At 35.8% G+C, this 18800-nt stretch overlaps 1 protein-coding gene across 3 annotated transcripts in view; it reads left to right on the top strand.

The window, feature by feature from the left end:
* LRBA (LPS responsive beige-like anchor protein) overlaps positions 1 to 18800 on the top strand; it is a 367953-nt gene that overhangs the window by 271068 nt on the left and 78085 nt on the right. For all 3 annotated transcript variants that reach the window (XM_058837408.1, XM_058837411.1, XM_058837409.1), the window contains exon 47: positions 6007 to 6159. In XM_058837408.1, coding sequence (XP_058693391.1) covers positions 6007 to 6159 — 153 coding nt within the window. The remainder of the gene's footprint in view (positions 1 to 6006; positions 6160 to 18800) is intronic.

The raw sequence follows: 18800 nt of genomic DNA on the forward strand, positions 1-18800 counted from the left end.
ACAGTCACTAGTATAGAGCTATGTACTGTTCTGCATGCCTTTTCCTCTGCTGCTTTGTGTTTGTTTGTTTTTCACATGCTTTGGGTTGCTTTTGGTGAATTTGATTAGTTTAGTTCAAAAAAATATGCTAGGAGACCATAATATTAAAGAAAACATTAGTAAACTCCAATTACACTGTTCTAGATTGTTCCACCATAAAGCGGACACTAATTTGTGAAATGCTATGATATGATGCACAACTCTGGCAGCCATTGTAAGGACGGGGGAATGGTACTGAATATCTGAATTTCTATCTCATACAAGTGTGTTTGGCAAATTATGATCCTCATAGTGCAAAACAGCTGAATTTTAAATATAGAAATGCTGCCTTGGCAAGTTAACTTTATTGTAAAACTCATTTGCGTCCCATAATCTTAGACAGTTTTTTTTAAAATCAAGCTTCATGTTTAAAGTCTCAGAAGTTACTGGAATAAAGTTGCTGTCAAACTGGCAATATCACCTTCGTATTGGAGAAATTTCATGTCATAGTAGTCACAAAACAAGCAATGACCAACAAAATCCAGAAGCAAGTACCTAGAAATTCAGATTTTTAATCATAAACTCCATGTTTGGTGTAGCAAAATGTTTAACATATTTACGATGCAGATATTTGGTTTTCATAAAAGATTTGGTTTTGTGTAAAATTGTGCTAAGATCCATAACAGGAGAATACTTCCCCGAGTTTTAAAAAAATAAAGAAAATATATTCTAAATTCAGTCAGATCTGTGCATGGTAATCTCTGGGAATTGCAGTAGTTAAAAATACAGACATCTGGATGTGTGGATCAGAAAGTTCCATCTAATATCTGTGATCTGCATGTTTTATAGCCAGCCATGTTTGTATTGAAAATGAAGCAAATAGTTTCAATATCTGCTCTGAACTCCTTGTGTAGGTGTTTAAATAACAAATTTAGAGTAAGTTATGGACAACTTTTCTGAAGTGCAAAGGAGAAGGAATGCATGCAACTTTTCCCTCTTTCTCTGTAAAATTGCCTAGTATGTAAATATGGTCCATACATTCCATTGAATACTTTTACTTAGATTCTAAGTAATCTTAGATTCTAAGTAGAAGTAAAATAATTTTTAATATGTATACATACATATGTAACAGAATTTAAAGTGGTTAAAAGATGCATGCTTTAATCCAATGAGATATTGACTCCATAAAATCTATTTATTGATCAATAATGAATCAACTCTTAATTGTGGTTATGATATGTTTCATTAATCTACTAAATAAATATCTGGACTTTCTATAATCCTCTGTGCTTAATTCCGAATTGCTGAAAAGTTTAGTATTTTTCTCAACTAGAAAATGTTTGCAATATAATCACTTAGAACTTTAACACTGGGTGGTTAAACATGGACAAAATCAATTTCTTCATTAATTACCTTTAGCATTCTAATGGAAACCTGCTAAAGTATTTTTCTTACAAGTTGGCAGAGTTTCAGACAGTGTCTTGAGACAACTTCTTAGCTGACAATTTCTTTGTGAGAAACAACACATATATAGCAGATGGAGGGAAACTCATGGGTAGTTAGAAATTGTACTTCCCAACCGTCTTGAAAATAATTTCATTGAAGTGTGATGAAAAAATTAAATTTGAGTTAACTTAATAGATTAGTATATATTTCTTGAATGCCATTTAAATCCCTAGCAGAAGAAATAAAGTGTGGCAATATGAATAAAAGTCTAGGCTTTTTTTATATGCATTTTTATTATTCTGTTTGACAGGTTATATATAAGCTTAATATTGCTTGATATGATTGTGAAGTAATTTAGTTTGAAAATTTGATATCTTATAAATGTTTCAATAGGATTAGGGATCTGTCATTGTTTCTAGACACCTCTGGAGATCATATAACTGCTTTAAAATGCATCAATTATTTTCTAAATGAAAGAAAAATAACATTTAATTGCATTAATGAAACAAAGTATCTTATATTAATTTTTTCATGCATGGTGGCCTATATGAAAATTAATTACCACTATTAAACCGATGTTCTGTTGATATTGCATGTTTGTAAAAAAATATTTTTAGTCCTTAGAAACTGTTGTTTCCATGTGTTACAGGGTATTTTCATTAAAGAAAAATTGTACTTTAGTTGTATGCAGAATTTTATAAACATTTTAATAAGAATCCTGATATGGCAGGTTGTTTTTTATTTAATAAATACTGTGTGTTAGATTCATATTGCTATTGACTGTGAGCTCCTTTGTCAGTTGTAATGAAAAGATGGCAGAATGACTGAAATATTGCCTACCATAAGGATGTCTTGGCTGTACCTTATAGAAATGATGAATTCCAACAGGGACATTTCACAAAGTAATTTTCAAACACAATCGTGCTAAAGCAAGAGCTTCAACAAATCATAGAGATATTTTTGGGTTTTTTCTGTGAAATTTAAACAAAAAAAAAGTGGGACAGTTTTTACCATTTCTTTACATGTTCTTAATGTGGAAAATTTCAGAAGGGACTCGCTCAGTAGAGTCAGAAGAAGTATGGAAACAACCAACATTTTTAGTTGGAAGAGAAGACCTCCAGAGGGAACAAATCCAAATTGACTAGAATCCTTTAGCTTGCAAAAAGAAACCCCTGAGGAAGAATGTGATCATCAGATAGAGTCTGTAGTTCCTGGAAGGGTGCATAGAAGAGCAAATAAGGAACTAACATTTACTAGGTTTCACAAAATGGGCATTAGGACTATCCTCTGGAACTGTCAAGAAGCAGTTTTAGAACAGCCAAAGGAAAACCTGTGTAGACAAAACTACGGTGTGGAACCCGTGCTTAATGATTTTACAAATCAGAAGCATGGATTAGTTGAAAACCATTTAGCTGTAAGAAGCTGACAGAGTATTCATGCAAAGACTGTATTTGCCTTGTATTAGTCCAGTCTTTGTCAGTGTTCCTGGTGAGATATTAAAGGATTCTTCATTCTGGCCTCTCATGTCTGGTCTGCATCTTCATGTGATGTTTGTCTGAAAACATTTAGTAACTCCTTCCTCCTGCCATTCAAAACAAGCAAAAAGTGCATTCATTGATTTTTTTTTAACATTCTTGTATGTCCAGGAGGTTTTGTCATTTTTGGAGTTGCATACATGGGTCAGCATCTGCCATCTTTGTGTTAATCTGTGCATGTCATGTGATGATGTTAAGACAAAAGAAGACCCCAGCAATAGAGTTGAGAAGGACTGTTAAGGACTGCAGTTACCAGATTAATGAGGAATATTGGTTAACTTGATAAAAATTAATACTTTGTGATCAGGGTGTTTTGTGGGTTTTAGGACAAACTGTTTAACTAATGTTATCATTTTCACCCACATAAAGCCATTGAAAATGGGCTCTGAATGCAACTCATTTCCAATGGCCACATGCATCTGTTTGCACTCCCTTTTTCCATGGGTAAATGCTACCACATGGCTAAGAGAAGAAAATCACATAACAAAGAAGCTCCTTTTGTAGAAATATATCATAATAGTGACAGTGAAAAACTTTCTGAAAACTCATTTCTGGAGTAATGAGAAGCTTTATGAGAAGTTTCTAATAGTCAAACTAGAAATTACTGATAATTTTGAAGTTTCCAGCATACTGTTTCTGTGTAACCTAATGAAAGCAATGTGTTCTAGAAAGCCAAATACTTTCTGATCTTGAAAGAAACTAATGAATAGCTGTACAGATATATATTTAAAGAAGAAATAAAAACATTGGTAACATATGTAATGAGCTTGTATTTTAAGTGTTCAGAATCAGGGTATGATTTCATATTTGTGGTGTGTGCAGATATCAAATTTACAGTCCTGTGTATCTACTTTTTGTTTGCTGATTTCTGTGGTGATAAAAACTGTAGCAACCTCTGTGTTACTTTACTTTTTACAAACTATTTTTTACTGCATTTATCCTTGTTTCATTCTTGTTCTTTCACTTACACAGTGAAATGGTTTCAAATCTATTTTTTATCAACTACTTGTCCAGCATTTGGTACAGAAGCATCTTTTTACCCTAGTTAAATAAGGGGACAGTGAACAAAAAGATGTAAAATTCAAAGCCAAGCAGTGTTTCACACAAGGATGGAGGTTATAATAGCTTAATTCCTGCTTGATCTTTCCTGTCTTTGCCCTGGCTACTTCGGCTTGACCTTGCCCACAATCTGATGACCTCCTCATTGCACTCAGCCATTTGGAAAGCTGCTCATGCCATAGCTGGCCCTGAGGGGCTATCTGGGAGACCACTGAGCCATTGACCCATGTCAGGACTGCATTTCAGATCTGATCTGTTGAGCTTCTGGCGTGGCTGCATCCTCCACCCACGTTTAGACAAAGCCGCTGGGGCAGTCTGATTTTTCTTTCCTACTTCTCAAGTGGCCTGCAGCTTGCACTTGCTGTATGGAAGACCAATTTTACACCACTCATTTGCTATGAAATACACTTCCTGAAGCAATTACTTGTATTGATTCTTTCTTCACAAAGGAAGTAAATTCTCTCATTTAGTGGCTCAATTTTTCTAAATCCATCAAATTGCCAGGTTTATTTGGTGTATTTAAGTCTCAACATCAAGTTCCACAAAAAACAAACAAACAAACAACCTGTCTTTTAAATATAGGGCAGAAAGATGTGTCTTTATGGGCTTTTTCTATTAAGTATTATACCTGGACATTGCAGATATTTTTATGGAAATGTGTAATTAAGGTTCTAATCCTATTAACTTAGATAAATATATGTATTACCTACTGCATATTTTATAAAATGCAAGACAGCTTAGGAATTTGCAGGTCTGTTTGAGAAACAAGGAAACAATCTACTTATCTAGGAGAAAATCATTATGGGCTTGAGCATAATTTTCCTTCCTAGCACGTTATGTTCAATTTTGCACTAGAATGTATAATTTTCTGCTTAATAAAATTTTTGTTTAGTCATTACTATTATTTTGTTTTTCTGAGAAGACTTAGGAATCACAATTCCTCTACTGTTTTTCCTCAGCCGTGGTTGCTGTGCCAGCAAAGGTGCCAGAGCAGGCCAGCCAGGGAGGTGTTAATGCTGAGTTCCAGTCTTGTTCAGCACAGGCCTGGAACATGAAAAACATCACTTGTTTACAGCAGTGATTATCTTGACAAGGAAGTTAGTGCAGACCTCGTAACCATGTGAAATCCCTGCCTTTTTTTTTTGTCTTGTATATGAAATTTTGTGTCATTCTTCCCTGTAATTTACAGACTGGACACATAATTGAGTAAACGAATTTTATGTGAAAGAAAAATACTGACTCAATTCAGCTTTGGATTTTTTTTTTTTATTATTATTTTTATTTTTTTTGTGTGTGTATTTGTTTGTTTTTATGGAACATAACTGGCATAACTCCGGGTATTTTAGAATTTACAAAAAAAAATTATTTCTGGGCACTGAACAATCTTAGGTAATAGCCTAAACATTAGGTTCTTTGACCCTTTACATTAGAGAGAATAAGAATATAACTGGGTTTCACACCTTTGTAGTTACTATCTGTGTTACTAGTTTCAATCCAACTGTAGACTGCCATTTATGCATCAGCACTTTTAAATGTGTATTGTACTAAAAGGTGGAAGAATCAGTTTTCAACAACTTTTTACTATCATTGATTGTCTGTACCTTTCCACTAAATGTTATCTGTACCATGTGGTGTTTATTACTTTGGTTTCTCTGTGCATAATATGCAACCAAAACCAGTGTTCTGACATTTTTGGTTTATGGCCATTGTGGCTTAGTTCTTTGTCATGTTAAAAGCATGCTAAGGAGACATCATATCTACAGGTTTAAATTTTAGAAAATGCAAAAGGGGGATTTCTCCCTTCTAGGGAAGGAGGGGGATGTCTGTTGGGAGAATTTTGTATATTCTCTTAGCTTAATTCCATCCTAATAATTTATTTTTTTTAACGTGACAGAGTGCATCCTCTGACAGAATTTATAACATGGCATTGTTTTTCATTTATCTACAGGAATTGATTCCTGAATTTTATTACCTCCCAGAGATATTTGTCAACAGCAACGATTACAATCTGGGAGTGATGGATGATGGAACAGTGGTGTCTGATGTTGAACTTCCACCGTGGGCCAAAACCCCAGAAGAATTTGTTCGCATAAACAGGCTGGTAAGATGTCTCTCTTCTATTGCCCAGTCACTTCTGTCTTGCAAGATTCTTCTGAAATAATTTGGATCTTTGCCCGCAATATATATTTATAATTTCCATAGAACTATGTCTGAAATTATCTGAAGATACAGATTTACAAATGTAGACAGAAAAAAAAATATAGTATTCTCATTCTTAGATTTATTCAAAAGTTTGAGTGTAGTCTAAGTATGCAGGAGATGTTACCCTATTTCTATGTCATCTCTTGTGATTCTAAAGAACTAATAAAATCACCACTCAAGGCTTTACAGAAGGCTTGAAAAAGCTTGTTTAGTCATAAAAGTATTTGTCGCTCTGATGACTTAAATGTGATCTTGAGGTTTCTTGATTTTAGTGTCCATATAACTCCCAAGAGACATTTTCAATCTTCTGCCACCTTGTCCATTTTTTCCATTAAACTGATATTTTTCAGAGCCTTTTTTACAAGAAAATAAAACTAAATTCTCCTTTGCCTGCTTTATTCCCAAACCTGTGTTACTGCTCTCTTCCCTGTTTTGGGAAATGCAGTTGTCAGCACTGCCTATATTCACTGTGCCCTCTGGGCAGTGCAATGAATTATAGAATAACTGTCACTGGTGGTGTTTCAGCACATTCTCAAAAGCTGTGTTAGGCTCTTCTCAAAATGAAACAGTTCTGCATTGATGGCATTCTGAAATAAATAACAGAAGCTTTTCCTAGCAAATCTTGAAATATGTGGCTGCAGTTTTCATGTGGTGGCCAGCTAACTGGGCAATACTGAATCAAGGCATGGAAACTCTCAAAAACCTTTCAGATACCAGGCTTATCAGGATAACATCCTGATACTCCTAAGTCGGGAAATGGGAATCAAAAAAGTTTTGTTGTTGGTGGCACGTCAGACTTAATAACACTGGAGAATCCTCACATCAGAAGAAATCTGTGGTTCAGAAGTTAATTAGAATGTTTTACACTGCACTTTCACTGGTGACATGATACCATGGTTTTCAGAAATGCTGTGTGGCCTAGATTCCTGCAGGAAGTAATAGATGCAACATAGTAATCACAGAGAATGTTGGGTGGATTTAGTGTTTCCCTTCATCCATATGTATGTGCAAATTATTTAAACGAGATATGAAATGCAGTAACATTTAGCAGGACTTCTTGGCAAACCATATTGAAACTCAGCTTTTGATCTCACAGCTGTGATGATAGGTGATAGGTAGGGGAGGTAGCCTGACACGTCTGTGGGCTTGGCATGTGCTGGTGCTTCAGAGTAACCTGGGAAATGCAAAGCTGTGTTCTTGAGTAGACTTGTCAAAGGCACATAGTGGCCTTGATCTCTCACAACTCTGGTGTTTTTCCTTTTGCATTAAAATATACCTTTATTCTATTAGTTGCAGATTGTGCTTGCCCCCAGTGTGAAGTTAATCTCCCACTTCTTCCTTGTCTAAGATGTTAGCTCTTAATTTTTTTTTTCCTCATTTCAAGCCTTGGGCCAGGTTTTTCTCACCCTCACCTCTCTACCTGCTCTGACTTACCATTCCTTCGTTCTTCCTTCATTTCCCAATCTGCTGCTCATGTCTGCCTTTCTTGCAGCTCTCTTTGATATCTCTCACTTGTGCAATATTCTCAGCGTGAACTTCTATAGTTTTAAAGTATTAATTGGACAGAAAAGAACTTGATTCTTTTTTCAAGGCTTAAGTGAATTACAAAAGTAAGAAATAATTATCAAGTATTGTTATTAAAGTGTGCCAGACATTATTCAAATGCTGTCTGGTATTACCTAAAGGGTAGGACCTACAGCTGTTGGTCCCTGATACTGCTCCTGCAATTAAGATACCAGTTATTGGTTGGTCTGGTAGCATTAAATTTAAACCTCTGTGTTAATGAATTACTATAACTGCTTCTGTTTGACATAGTTAAACTTATCCTGGTGGTGGTAGGCCTGGCTGGTGTGGATGATGCCCTCTGTGATCTGCCACTTTTGCAGTGGAATAACACTGAGAAAATTACATGCAAATATAAAATTGCTTTTCCTTGTTAATACTTGGATTGAATACCATCAAATCAGCAGTTTCTTTTTCAAGTGGAATAGTCATGTTTAGGAACAGTGCTTAAAGATCAGATCCACACTAATGTGATCAAGAAAAGCTTGCTACAGTGTGGCATGGGCTGATGTATTCAGCTGATATTTCCTTGCTGCCTCCTGGTTCAGGCAAAATAGGGATTACAGTATGCCAAGTGCTCATTTTGAAAGCTATGACACACAGATATTTTTTTCCCTTTGCATTTGAGTTTACCTCTTTAAGTCCCCAGATCTTATACAACGATTGGAGCTCATGAAATGCATACTACTTTGATCTGTGACCTTTTTGTGGTGCTAATCGGGTTCCTGATATCATTATACCTTGCTCATTAATCATATTTCCTGCAGCCCGTCAGGCAGCCAGACAGCCCAAGCCCCTGTTTTGCAGCCTTGTGTTGGCAGGTTTCTGTTTTTCCAGATTATTACAGTGTCATACTTTGGCTTCTCATAACCAGACCCACATCAAGCTGTGTGCTACAATTAAAGTCAGATGGTCCTCAGGTTGAGCAGGGATATTCTGTTGCAGCTGTCTGTCTTTCTGGAACAGAGCAGCACAGGGAACAGATGATATGTAGGACAGTGCATAATAACAGCTTGTACAGTACTGGGTCAATAGCAGGGGTTCAGATCATTAATTGACAGGCTGATAGCTGATTTAAAAGTGATTTCCAACCTATTTTTAATTCTATAAAGTGTGTGTGTTAATTGAAATAGGTTGTTGCATTTCGTCTGCGTTTGCTCCGAGAGGAAAAGCAGAATGGTGTATAATTAAAACTGGATTTTGATGGATGGAATGTCATCATGAGCTAAATGGTAGCATCAAGATGTCATTCTAAGCAATACAAAGAACTCCAAAGTGCATCTGTTGCTTCTGCATATAGTTGGTATTTTCTATTCGGCAGTCATAGTGCAATGTTTTATAATAGCACAAATCAGTGGGGAGGGGAGGTAGGGTATTTTTCTCTGAGACAGTCCAGATTTTGATGGAAAAGTGACTGTATTTTTACCATTCTGAAACCCTATTATACACCTCTAAAGCTCAAGCATACTGTGTTTAGTGCCATGAAATAACTGCTAAGACATCTGAAAATATTTTTCAGGTTACACAGGTGCAGTTAACAATAATTGTATGATTGTCTAAATCATCATTTGTGATGATCACTGTCATTATCACAAGTCATCGTCATGTGAAAATCTAAATCATCATTTTATAAACACAATACATGTGTAATAAGAATTATAGCATTAGCTTAATAAGAGTGAAAAACCCAGAGGCTTTTAAACAAGATAAAATTATAATTCCTCCCCCCAACAAAAAAGAAAAATCTCAAATGCAACATGCTGTGCCCTCCTTACTTTACTATTTCCAAACTTTAGGCATTTAGTATCCTAATCGTTAGGATATCTTTAGGCATTTAGTATGTGAGCAAGGAGGAGGATACAAATCCTATTTTATTTAATTTATTTTATTTAATTAGGTATCATCCGATATCTAATAAAAAATACCAAACAACTTTTGGTTTTCCCATGCTTCTGAGAGACCTATAGGAAATAGGAATGGAAAGTGAACTTGGGAGAATATACAGAGATAGATGCTCAGATGTGGTTTGGATATAGAAATCCCAAACAAAACCTTTAGCAGCAGTTGTCAGACACAGGAACAGACATAACCTTTAAAACTTAGATTTTTGTGACATCTTTTTTGGCTTCACAGTCTTAGTTATGTTAGGTGCTCTCCTTTAGAACAGTTTTCTATTTTAAAAATTTAATTTCATGTGTAGGACCTAGGGATAATTACTGCATTCAAGCTGATAGAAATTTTAAATTCCCATTGTATCATTCATGAAAAAGCAGACATTCACAGAGACCAGGTGAAACCTAGGGAAAAACCCTATGCTTCCCAAAGCTAAAAGTCCCAGTAAGGAAGTTCTGTTCTGCATGGTAAAGTAATCTATTTTGTCCTGTCATTGAAAGCTGGATGTCTGAATTGGGAAGAATTAATTTGAAACTATTAATCAGCAGATAATAACTAAATTTCACACAGCTTTGATGAGCCTCGGCTTTTTGAGAATTAGATTGCTTGGATGATCATGAAGTCATTGAGGTCTGTCAAGACAGCTTTCCACAATATATCTCAATTTGAGTATTTTAATGCTTTATTGCAGAGTTAGTCCTCTCATGATTAAGGGTTTATCCATTCCATTCAATGCTGGGGAAAATGCAAGACAAATTAGAAAAGTGATGAGATTACTGTGCTGGACTGAAAGTTTTGAAATCCAATTTTCAAATAATTGAAAATGTAGTGTTTGGAAGCTGGTATGCTTTCTGAAACAAATGAAATGCTTAAATATATAAAGATGCTATACACAAAAGTAACCATGGCAGAAAAGCAAAACAGAGAGGAGGGGTAGGGCAGTCATATACACCAATACAAATTTTAGTGGAGCACAATGAATCATTGTTAAGAACCATCTGAGGTAAAAAAAAATCTCCAGTGAGAATTAGAGAATCATTATCAGCCGATATGGGGCATTACTTTTTAGTACAAGCAAATCCACCTTACACCAGGCAACACTAAAAAAGAACATCCCCTGCCAGCTAACACACAGCAGTGCTCAGAACTGCAGTTTTTGTGAGTTGGGTGAAAAAACAAAACCTGGTTTGGAAAACATTCTGCTACTTTCAGTCTCTTAAAACAATTCCTATTAGTCAAATATAGATACTGAGTTAAAGCCTGTAACTTGGAACGTACAGGATTTTTTTGTGTTATCTTGGAGAAATCTCTCTGTGGGATTTTTCCTGGTTCCACAGCTGTATTTTTGAAACTGTGTTACGCAAATCATACCATAATGTGACATGAACTATGTGAATTGAACCAAAATTTAGAAGTGGAGATTACTAGTAATAGATTTCTAGACTCTTAGTTGTGTATTCCTAGTAACAGCTGACTCATTCATTATGTTGAAAACATTAGAGAGCAAGAAAAAGGGTAAAATGTAAACCAGGATTAACCAGCAACATCAGAGTTGTTATCTGTGCAGCACCTACTTTGAGATTCTGGTCTTCATTTGGATGTGGTCTTAAAGAGCTGGAATGCAGATGGAGCTGTGTACACATCACTGATGAAGATGCTTCCAGCAATCTGACCTGATGTGGGATATTCACAGAATTTGAGAATTTTGATATCAGTTCTTTCAGACTCTTTCAGACTCTGATCTGTTTCTGATATTTGGTGATTTCTTGTGGCTTTTCTTTGAAGATTATAATCTATATACAAAACAAGATTCATACAATATCCTCTGAATCGGGGATGTTTATTAAGTCTACAAGTATTATAATTTTTAGAAAAATCACTTTCATAAATTATTATAGAAAAGATAGCTATAAAAATAATCTGTAACTTTGCTTTTCCTGACAAATACTTTTACTTCTATGCTAAAATGTGCATAATGCAATTAAAATTGCTGTATGTTTAAACATAACTATTGCAAGTGAATGTTAAAGAACCATGCTACGCTCATTTTATGTTTTTTCAAAATGTAACTATGAAAAAGGTTTTATGCAGGAAGTAAGGTTCCTTGTATCAGGCAAAATAAATCTTTCCATCCATAGAAGTCTCAGAAATGTAGCAGTCTAATTCCAGTCAGGAGTAATATTCTTCAGCAAAGTTGGGTGTGGAAGGTCCAGTCTGCTGGCCTATTGGATTTCATCTGTATAAAAGGTTGATATTGTTTAATTCTTTTCCCCCCTTGCCCCTCATCTGTGGAAACAAGGCAGTCCTGGGAAGCACAGGGGCTCCACTGTGCGTGCACTTAGCAGGCAGAGAGGCACAGGGGGTCTCTTAAACAGTTGAAGGGAATGTAGCAGCAGGATTCCTCCTTTCCTGGAGAAGTGTTTCCATGACTGCAGTGTGCACTTCCAGTGGCTGTCTGGTTTTCCCTTTCCATTTTTCTGGAATGTGGAGTACCAGCACTGGTTTAAAGCTGTTTGGTTTTGCATTTGAGCTGTGGTGCATTGATAAATCTGTGTTCCTGCACCACTCAGGATCATCTCCTGCCAGCTCAGCACACACGTGACAATTTCATCATCTGTGTTTGTGCAGGGTTTTTTGTGCTTTTATAATTACTTCCTAACAGTTAGAACCATTGTTGCCTTTGACATAGAACCATTTGTGTGCAAGCTAGAATCAAAAAACCTGGATAATTGCAAGCAGTCTTTTGATTTCATTATATCGTGTACAGATCTGATTATTGGCATAGAAGGGGAGGGGAATGAGACTTTTTTTACCCACTCTGAAGCATTTAATTCAGATCTGGTATGAAGATAAGTGTAGAGTAATGTTAGCAATGCCAGCATAACCACACATAGGTGAAATTGGTGCAGGTGAAAACCTAATCTGTGGGTATGCTGGAGGGAAAGTTAAAAAAAATATCATTCAATACAAGACATTTTTGAAAAGTGAAGAGAAAATATTTCTAAGAGAATGTGATATATGGCCTATTAGGAAAGATTCTGAAAATCTCTGAATAAAAAATGTAGACTAATTTTTCTGTGTGTACAATTAACTCCCTGTGTATAAGAATTATTTATTTTTATTGAAGTGCCATCTAAGAAATATGGCCAGAAATTCATGTTTATTTAAATCCAGTTTTGTTGGAATTGTGGCTTTATTAATTTTCATATATGAGTTGTTATTGATTTAATTTGTAAATAAGACTACTATATAGAGAGAGTCAAATATATTCAAGAATATGAGGGAAGTAATTAGAAATTAACTCAAACTGTGCTTTTGAACAGAAGGTAAGGATGCTGAAAGCATTCAGTTTGGGTTGCATAATACAGCAAAATAGGCTAATATTGGGAGATGGGCTTTACATAATATATGTGATGGAATACACTGGAGAGATGCCTCTGTAGGATGAAATTAATATATAGTAAAATATAAGTGGTGATGGAAAGAAACTGTTTTTCTTGTCTTTTCTATTAAAACAATAACCTAGATAGTGGATCATCATTTGCTAGTCAAAAGCACTGATCTATTTTCTATCCATTCCAGCTTTGTAAATAGGAAGAGAAAGCAGAGTTTTTGTTCTTTCCATAACATTTCCTTCTTTACATCTTGTTTGCAATTCCTTTAAACTGTGTGCAAGTTACTTTATAGAAATTACAACCAAACTCTGAAATTCAAGAATGTAAGCAGTGTAAAATTATTTTTAAAAAGTCCACACATGCTTGCATTTCAATAATTTCTGAAAGAGGGATAGATGCCAGTCTTCCTGAATGAAGAAAACTTAATGGAATCATAGACAGTCTGTTTGTCTTTGCTAATGTGGAAAAAATAGTTAAAGAAACTGGTATCAAAATTTGCCACACATCATAATTCTAAAAATGTAGTCTTGAATAAGGCTAGCCTAATTCTCTCATCTTTAAAAAATACCCATAACCTATCACATTCTAAAAATAGTTTTAATTAATTTCTACTTGTTAAGACACTACACATTTATGTGTAATGGGTCTGTTTTAGTGAAGTCTGAAACTAAATGAGGTGAGCAGGAATAAAACTAAAATGTACAAATATTTTAAATGAGAGAAATATTAAACAAGGAGATGAAACGGTAAAAAAAGCCTAGATATATATATAAAACTCAAAAGGAAACAAAGCCTAAACTAAAAGTATGAACTTTAAAGAGAGTGAAGGGGTATGCAGATTTTCTAATGAGGTAAGAAAATTTACCATAGCAAAGATAAATACTAAAACATGGAGGAGAATGCTATGCAGTTAGGAAAGATTATAAAATGTTGAATAATAACACAGTTTGAGTAGATACAGTTAAAAAAAAATAGAAAACTGAAGTATGAATATTTGCTTTTATCCAAAAAAAAAAGATGATTGGAAGCAATCTAGACAATTAAATTTGTTTTCAGCTCTTTTGTTGTGTGATGTTGTAGAACTGTGTTTGAAAGCGGGTCCATGGAGGACATTAAAGTTATTACTGTGTGAAATGAAGTGGGAAACAATTGCGCTGGAGCCACTGCCCCATTTAACAGGTGTTCACTAAATCTGTCTGTCTTCTCTTTGTCTGTTCTGCAAATGCTGTGCCTGGACTGATACTGCTGAAAATGTATCAAGAATTTTGATTAACACATAAAAATTGCTTCACAAGCTTGGTAGTACTAAGGGAAGAAAAAAAAGTTTGAAAGACATGGCAGTTTCTTACCCTCTTTCCTGAAACTTACAGTCTGTGAGTGGAATTTGCCTTGCAAAGAAATATCCAAGTTGTTCCTCCTTGAAGGAGGTCAGGACTTGCATATAATGAATGTACTGGTGAGAGACACAGTAGGATATGGTGTTATTTGATTTGTTTTGGTGTCCATTTATGGATCATATGGGAAAACATGCTGCTACTCCTGAATTTGCTGGGTAACTCAAAGTATTTGTAATATAGTCAGTGTAGAGAAATTTCCATCCTAAGTATTGGAAAAGGAAGTGAGATTTTGGTAATATTTGCATACATGGAGCTCTGGTTTTGAGCTGAAGAAGGGGAGGGGTTGAGGAAACCTGGCCATCTGTGCCCTACATGGAAGGATACAAAAAAAAGTCAGCTGAGGCTTTGCTTTCAGTGGTTTTCCCTGGCAAGACTCCACTCCTGGGATGAGGAAGAGTAATGTTGCTAAAACCATCTGGAGTACAGAGAAAGCTTATGACAATGATATGGATGTAGGAAGAACTCTAGTATGAGGAAAGAGTTTCTTGTTCCTAGAAGGAAGGACATAAAGAGCATGATAAAACTTGGCAGTATAATGTATAGTACTGAGAAGATGCATCAGAAAATGGCATTCTTTATTTTGTAACATGAGGACATAAAAGTTGTTCATGAAGTAATAAATTTAACTTTGCTACAGGCCAATATTTTTCAAAAACTGTGTAATTAGACTCTGGAATGTAACAATACTCAGAAATCAGAGAGGGACATTTATACAAATAAAAAGATACTTAGTTTGTTATGTGGTACAAAACGTGTAATGTGAAGTACAAGATCTTACATTCAACAGTTAAGACAAGCTCAGAGAAATATATGACAGAAATAGTACCCACATTTTCTTGCTCTAATAAATAGAAGTGTCTTTTTCTTAACCTTATTAAAATAATGATGTTTTAGTCATTAGAATAGATCTTTATGAAGAAAAATCTGAAGAAATGGTTCCAAAACTTGAGGGATGTAGCTAAGGAGAGCTCCCCACCTCTTCTTCCGATCCCTCACCAAATTTCCCCAGCTGTGTGTTTCTTCAGCAACAGATGTTTGTGAAGCTGTGCTTTAAACTGAAATTACATGAAAAAGCCTTATCTCTAACAGAAGTTATTATTTTAGTGACTTATGAATTTTTCTCCCACTGATGGCACTTGCACAGAAAAGGGCACAGTCAGCTGCGCTGCAGTGGAAGTACAAACATTCTTGAGCTGAAACCTCTGAAACTGTTTGCTCTGTCGGAGTTGTGTCATTAAGCAGCAGCGAGCAGTGTGGGCTTGTGGAGCTAGCCAGGCTCTGTTTAGCCCCATTCCTGGTCCCAGTTTGATGATAGCAGCTCTGTGCTCTGCAGGGAGTGTCATGCTGCTGCCCGAGAAGGGCAGAGTCAGGCTCCTGGTGATTATGCGCCTTTGCAAAAGCAGTGGGTGGAAACTGATGGAAAAGGTTACTGCACCCCAGCCCATCTGCTCAGCATCAGCCTCCTGCTGGATGGTCCCTCACATCTGCCAGTTGTTACCCTTTAATTGGAAGTTTGGGTTCTCCTTTTGGTTAAAGGAGAGGCCAAACTATAGCCCATCAGTCAAGAAAAGAGAATGTACTTGGCCAAAAAAATGTAGGTCATGCTCACACAAGTCATAAATGTACTGGGCACTTGGTTGCTTTGGTCAGATGGTTCGTCCACCCATAAATGATAAAGGACCATTAATTCTTTTTCCACTTTCTCTGTGTGAAGGAATTCAAGCAACCCCAGATCTCTTGGGTTGTAATTTTTTTTCTCAATCTTTATTAGTCAAAAGGCTGCTAGTGCTAAGTGCAAACTCCCCCTTTAAGTAAATACTTGCTGAACTGTATTAGTAACATTAGTAACATAACTATGTATTAGTAACATTTGTGAGGTATAGAGTCAACTACAGAATCAAATCCAACAAAGGGCCAGTTTAATTTTCTTATTTCATTCTCAAATAGTACGAATACTCTATACTCTGCAATTTAAACCAATTGTTCTGCTTTTGAAGTGTGAAGCAAAGGACCATTAGGAAAAATCATCAGAGCTAGAGTTTCTCATGCTTGTGCAAATCTGATCCTTTCCAGGTTAGTTTAAGTAGTTAAAGAATGTTTTGGCTGCCTATCTAGGATCAGTTTGGCTGAAACATGTTAGGGAGCATTCATTTGCCAGTGTCTGTAGCAGATCTGAGGAGTAGAATTTTGGAAGGGGGAAACTTTAATAAGCAACAGAGAGCAGGTGTATCTTCCATTAATGTAGCTGCTTTGTAGGAGGATAGTGGAGGGTACATCTACAGAAAGATAATATTGATGTAACTCGGAGGAGGCTCTAGAACCAAGACAGCCTGGCTTATTTCTCTTTTGAGAGAAATTTTCTTAAACACTAAAGTTTCAAAATAAATCTCCAATATAAAAATTATATGAAATCTCAGCTTTATTTTTTCTTCATTGTGAAATCTTACTTCCTATTTGGATTTTATTTAGGTAGACTAGTATTGTTAATAAACTACAGCAGCTTGTAAAGAAACATTAAAGATATTAATAATAGCAAAAGTATAACTGGGATTCAAATAGGTTGTAAGCAGACAAAATTCTGCATTGATAGTGTCATAATATGTACTCTTGTGAGGTCCCTTGTGTTTCTCCTTATCCAAATGGAAAAGATTTTCTAAACTACGGCTAAATGTTGGACCTGATCCAAGGTAGTTGTTAGTGAGAGTTGAACTGGGCTCATAAAAACATGAAAGGTTCAGCAGCATGCAAATAGTTCAGAGGAAGTTGATTTAAAATATTAGGAAATTCAAGTTGGTTTAGTTTTGTAATGTGCAGAATGAAAATAATGCTGTAAGCTTCACTTATAATGTTTATTTTCAATTAATAAAACCCCCAACATTCTCCATTGTTTAAAGGAAAAAAAAACCCCACACACCAAAACAAAACCTGTGTAATTGTTTTGAGGTTGTTCCAAACCACATGCTAGAATAAAATAATGCAAAGCATCTTGTTTCTAAAAATCTTTGAAAAAAATATTGCAAATGTATAGCAAAAGAGTCCTTAAGGGCAGTGAAGCCTCCTAATTGTTACTGACATTATCTCTTGCCATCTGCTTTCTGAGGCAGAATAAGAACTTTGTAATGAGGATTAGTAGTGGAGAACAGTGGAAGCATACTCCAGGAGCTGCTGGAGCATTCTCTGCTTTCATAATAAATCACAGGGAAACTTCTTTAACAACAGGCTTTTCATAATATATTTTGCCCAAACTAATAGAAATAACCTAAGAATTAAAATTTGTTGCATAATCTCAAAGATGTTTGATTTATAGTCAGTTACTTTACTAAGCCTTTCTCTAAGACACTAAAAGCACATGAAGCAGCCTTTACTGTGTGGACTTGGATGTCTGCACTCATATATAGGAGGATATCAATGTCCTCCCTTCAGACTGATGCAAGCCCATCATGCAGGCATACCCTTGGGCTGTGTGTACACCAAAATTAAACTATGAGTAAAAGCCATTCCAAAGCTGCATACAAACTTAGCTCACATAATTTTAATCCCAGTTTTGCTGTCAGTGTGGACAGATCTGAGCTCTTAACAGATTTTTGGCAGATTGTGTTCCTTTCTGCCTTTATTCTTGTTTGTTGAACTGTGCCCCAGTTGCAGTTTGCCCTGTGTGGATTAGTGCTTTAGAATAATTTTAGAAGAGAACAACATTGAGGTTTATTCTTTTGGGTTCAGATGTTTCTCTCCCAAATATGGAGGGAAGTTCCTTTTGCATTTTTGTAACTATAGGTGACTGCTTAATGAGAAATTTTGCTTTGTGCTGAAATTCCTCCCATGGGACGTGTCATCTAACCTAATTGTGTTGCATTTATAGGCCCTTGTACCAAAGGTGTAAGCTGTGTGCTGACTTGGTTTTGCTACCATTTTGATATTGTGGCTATGTAGGAGACTGACATGAGCTGGGCTGTGCACTTGAAATGAATAAATGCTGTATACTCAGCATCAGTTTTGTTTCTGGCTACATCAGCACAGCCACATTAGCTCAGTTTTATTTCCAGTGCTTTAAATCCTGCTGATTTGGATTTGTTTTATGCACCCTTGTCCTGCAGCATATATAAACATTATCCTCAGTGTGGTTGGGCTGGTGATGGGCAGGCATGCTCAGGGATCAGATAAAACTGCCTGGCAAGCTGGGTCTCGCCAGATGGCCATCTCTGTTTTATGTCAGTTTTGTCACTTCCCTAACAAGAGCAAGTGTCAGTGCAGAAGGAAGGTAAGGAATGTATTCCATTGGTGTTCTTTAAGTG

The sequence above is a fragment of the Poecile atricapillus genome, chromosome 4, assembly GCF_030490865.1.
Source record: "Poecile atricapillus isolate bPoeAtr1 chromosome 4, bPoeAtr1.hap1, whole genome shotgun sequence".
Lineage (NCBI taxonomy): Eukaryota > Metazoa > Chordata > Aves > Passeriformes > Paridae > Poecile > Poecile atricapillus.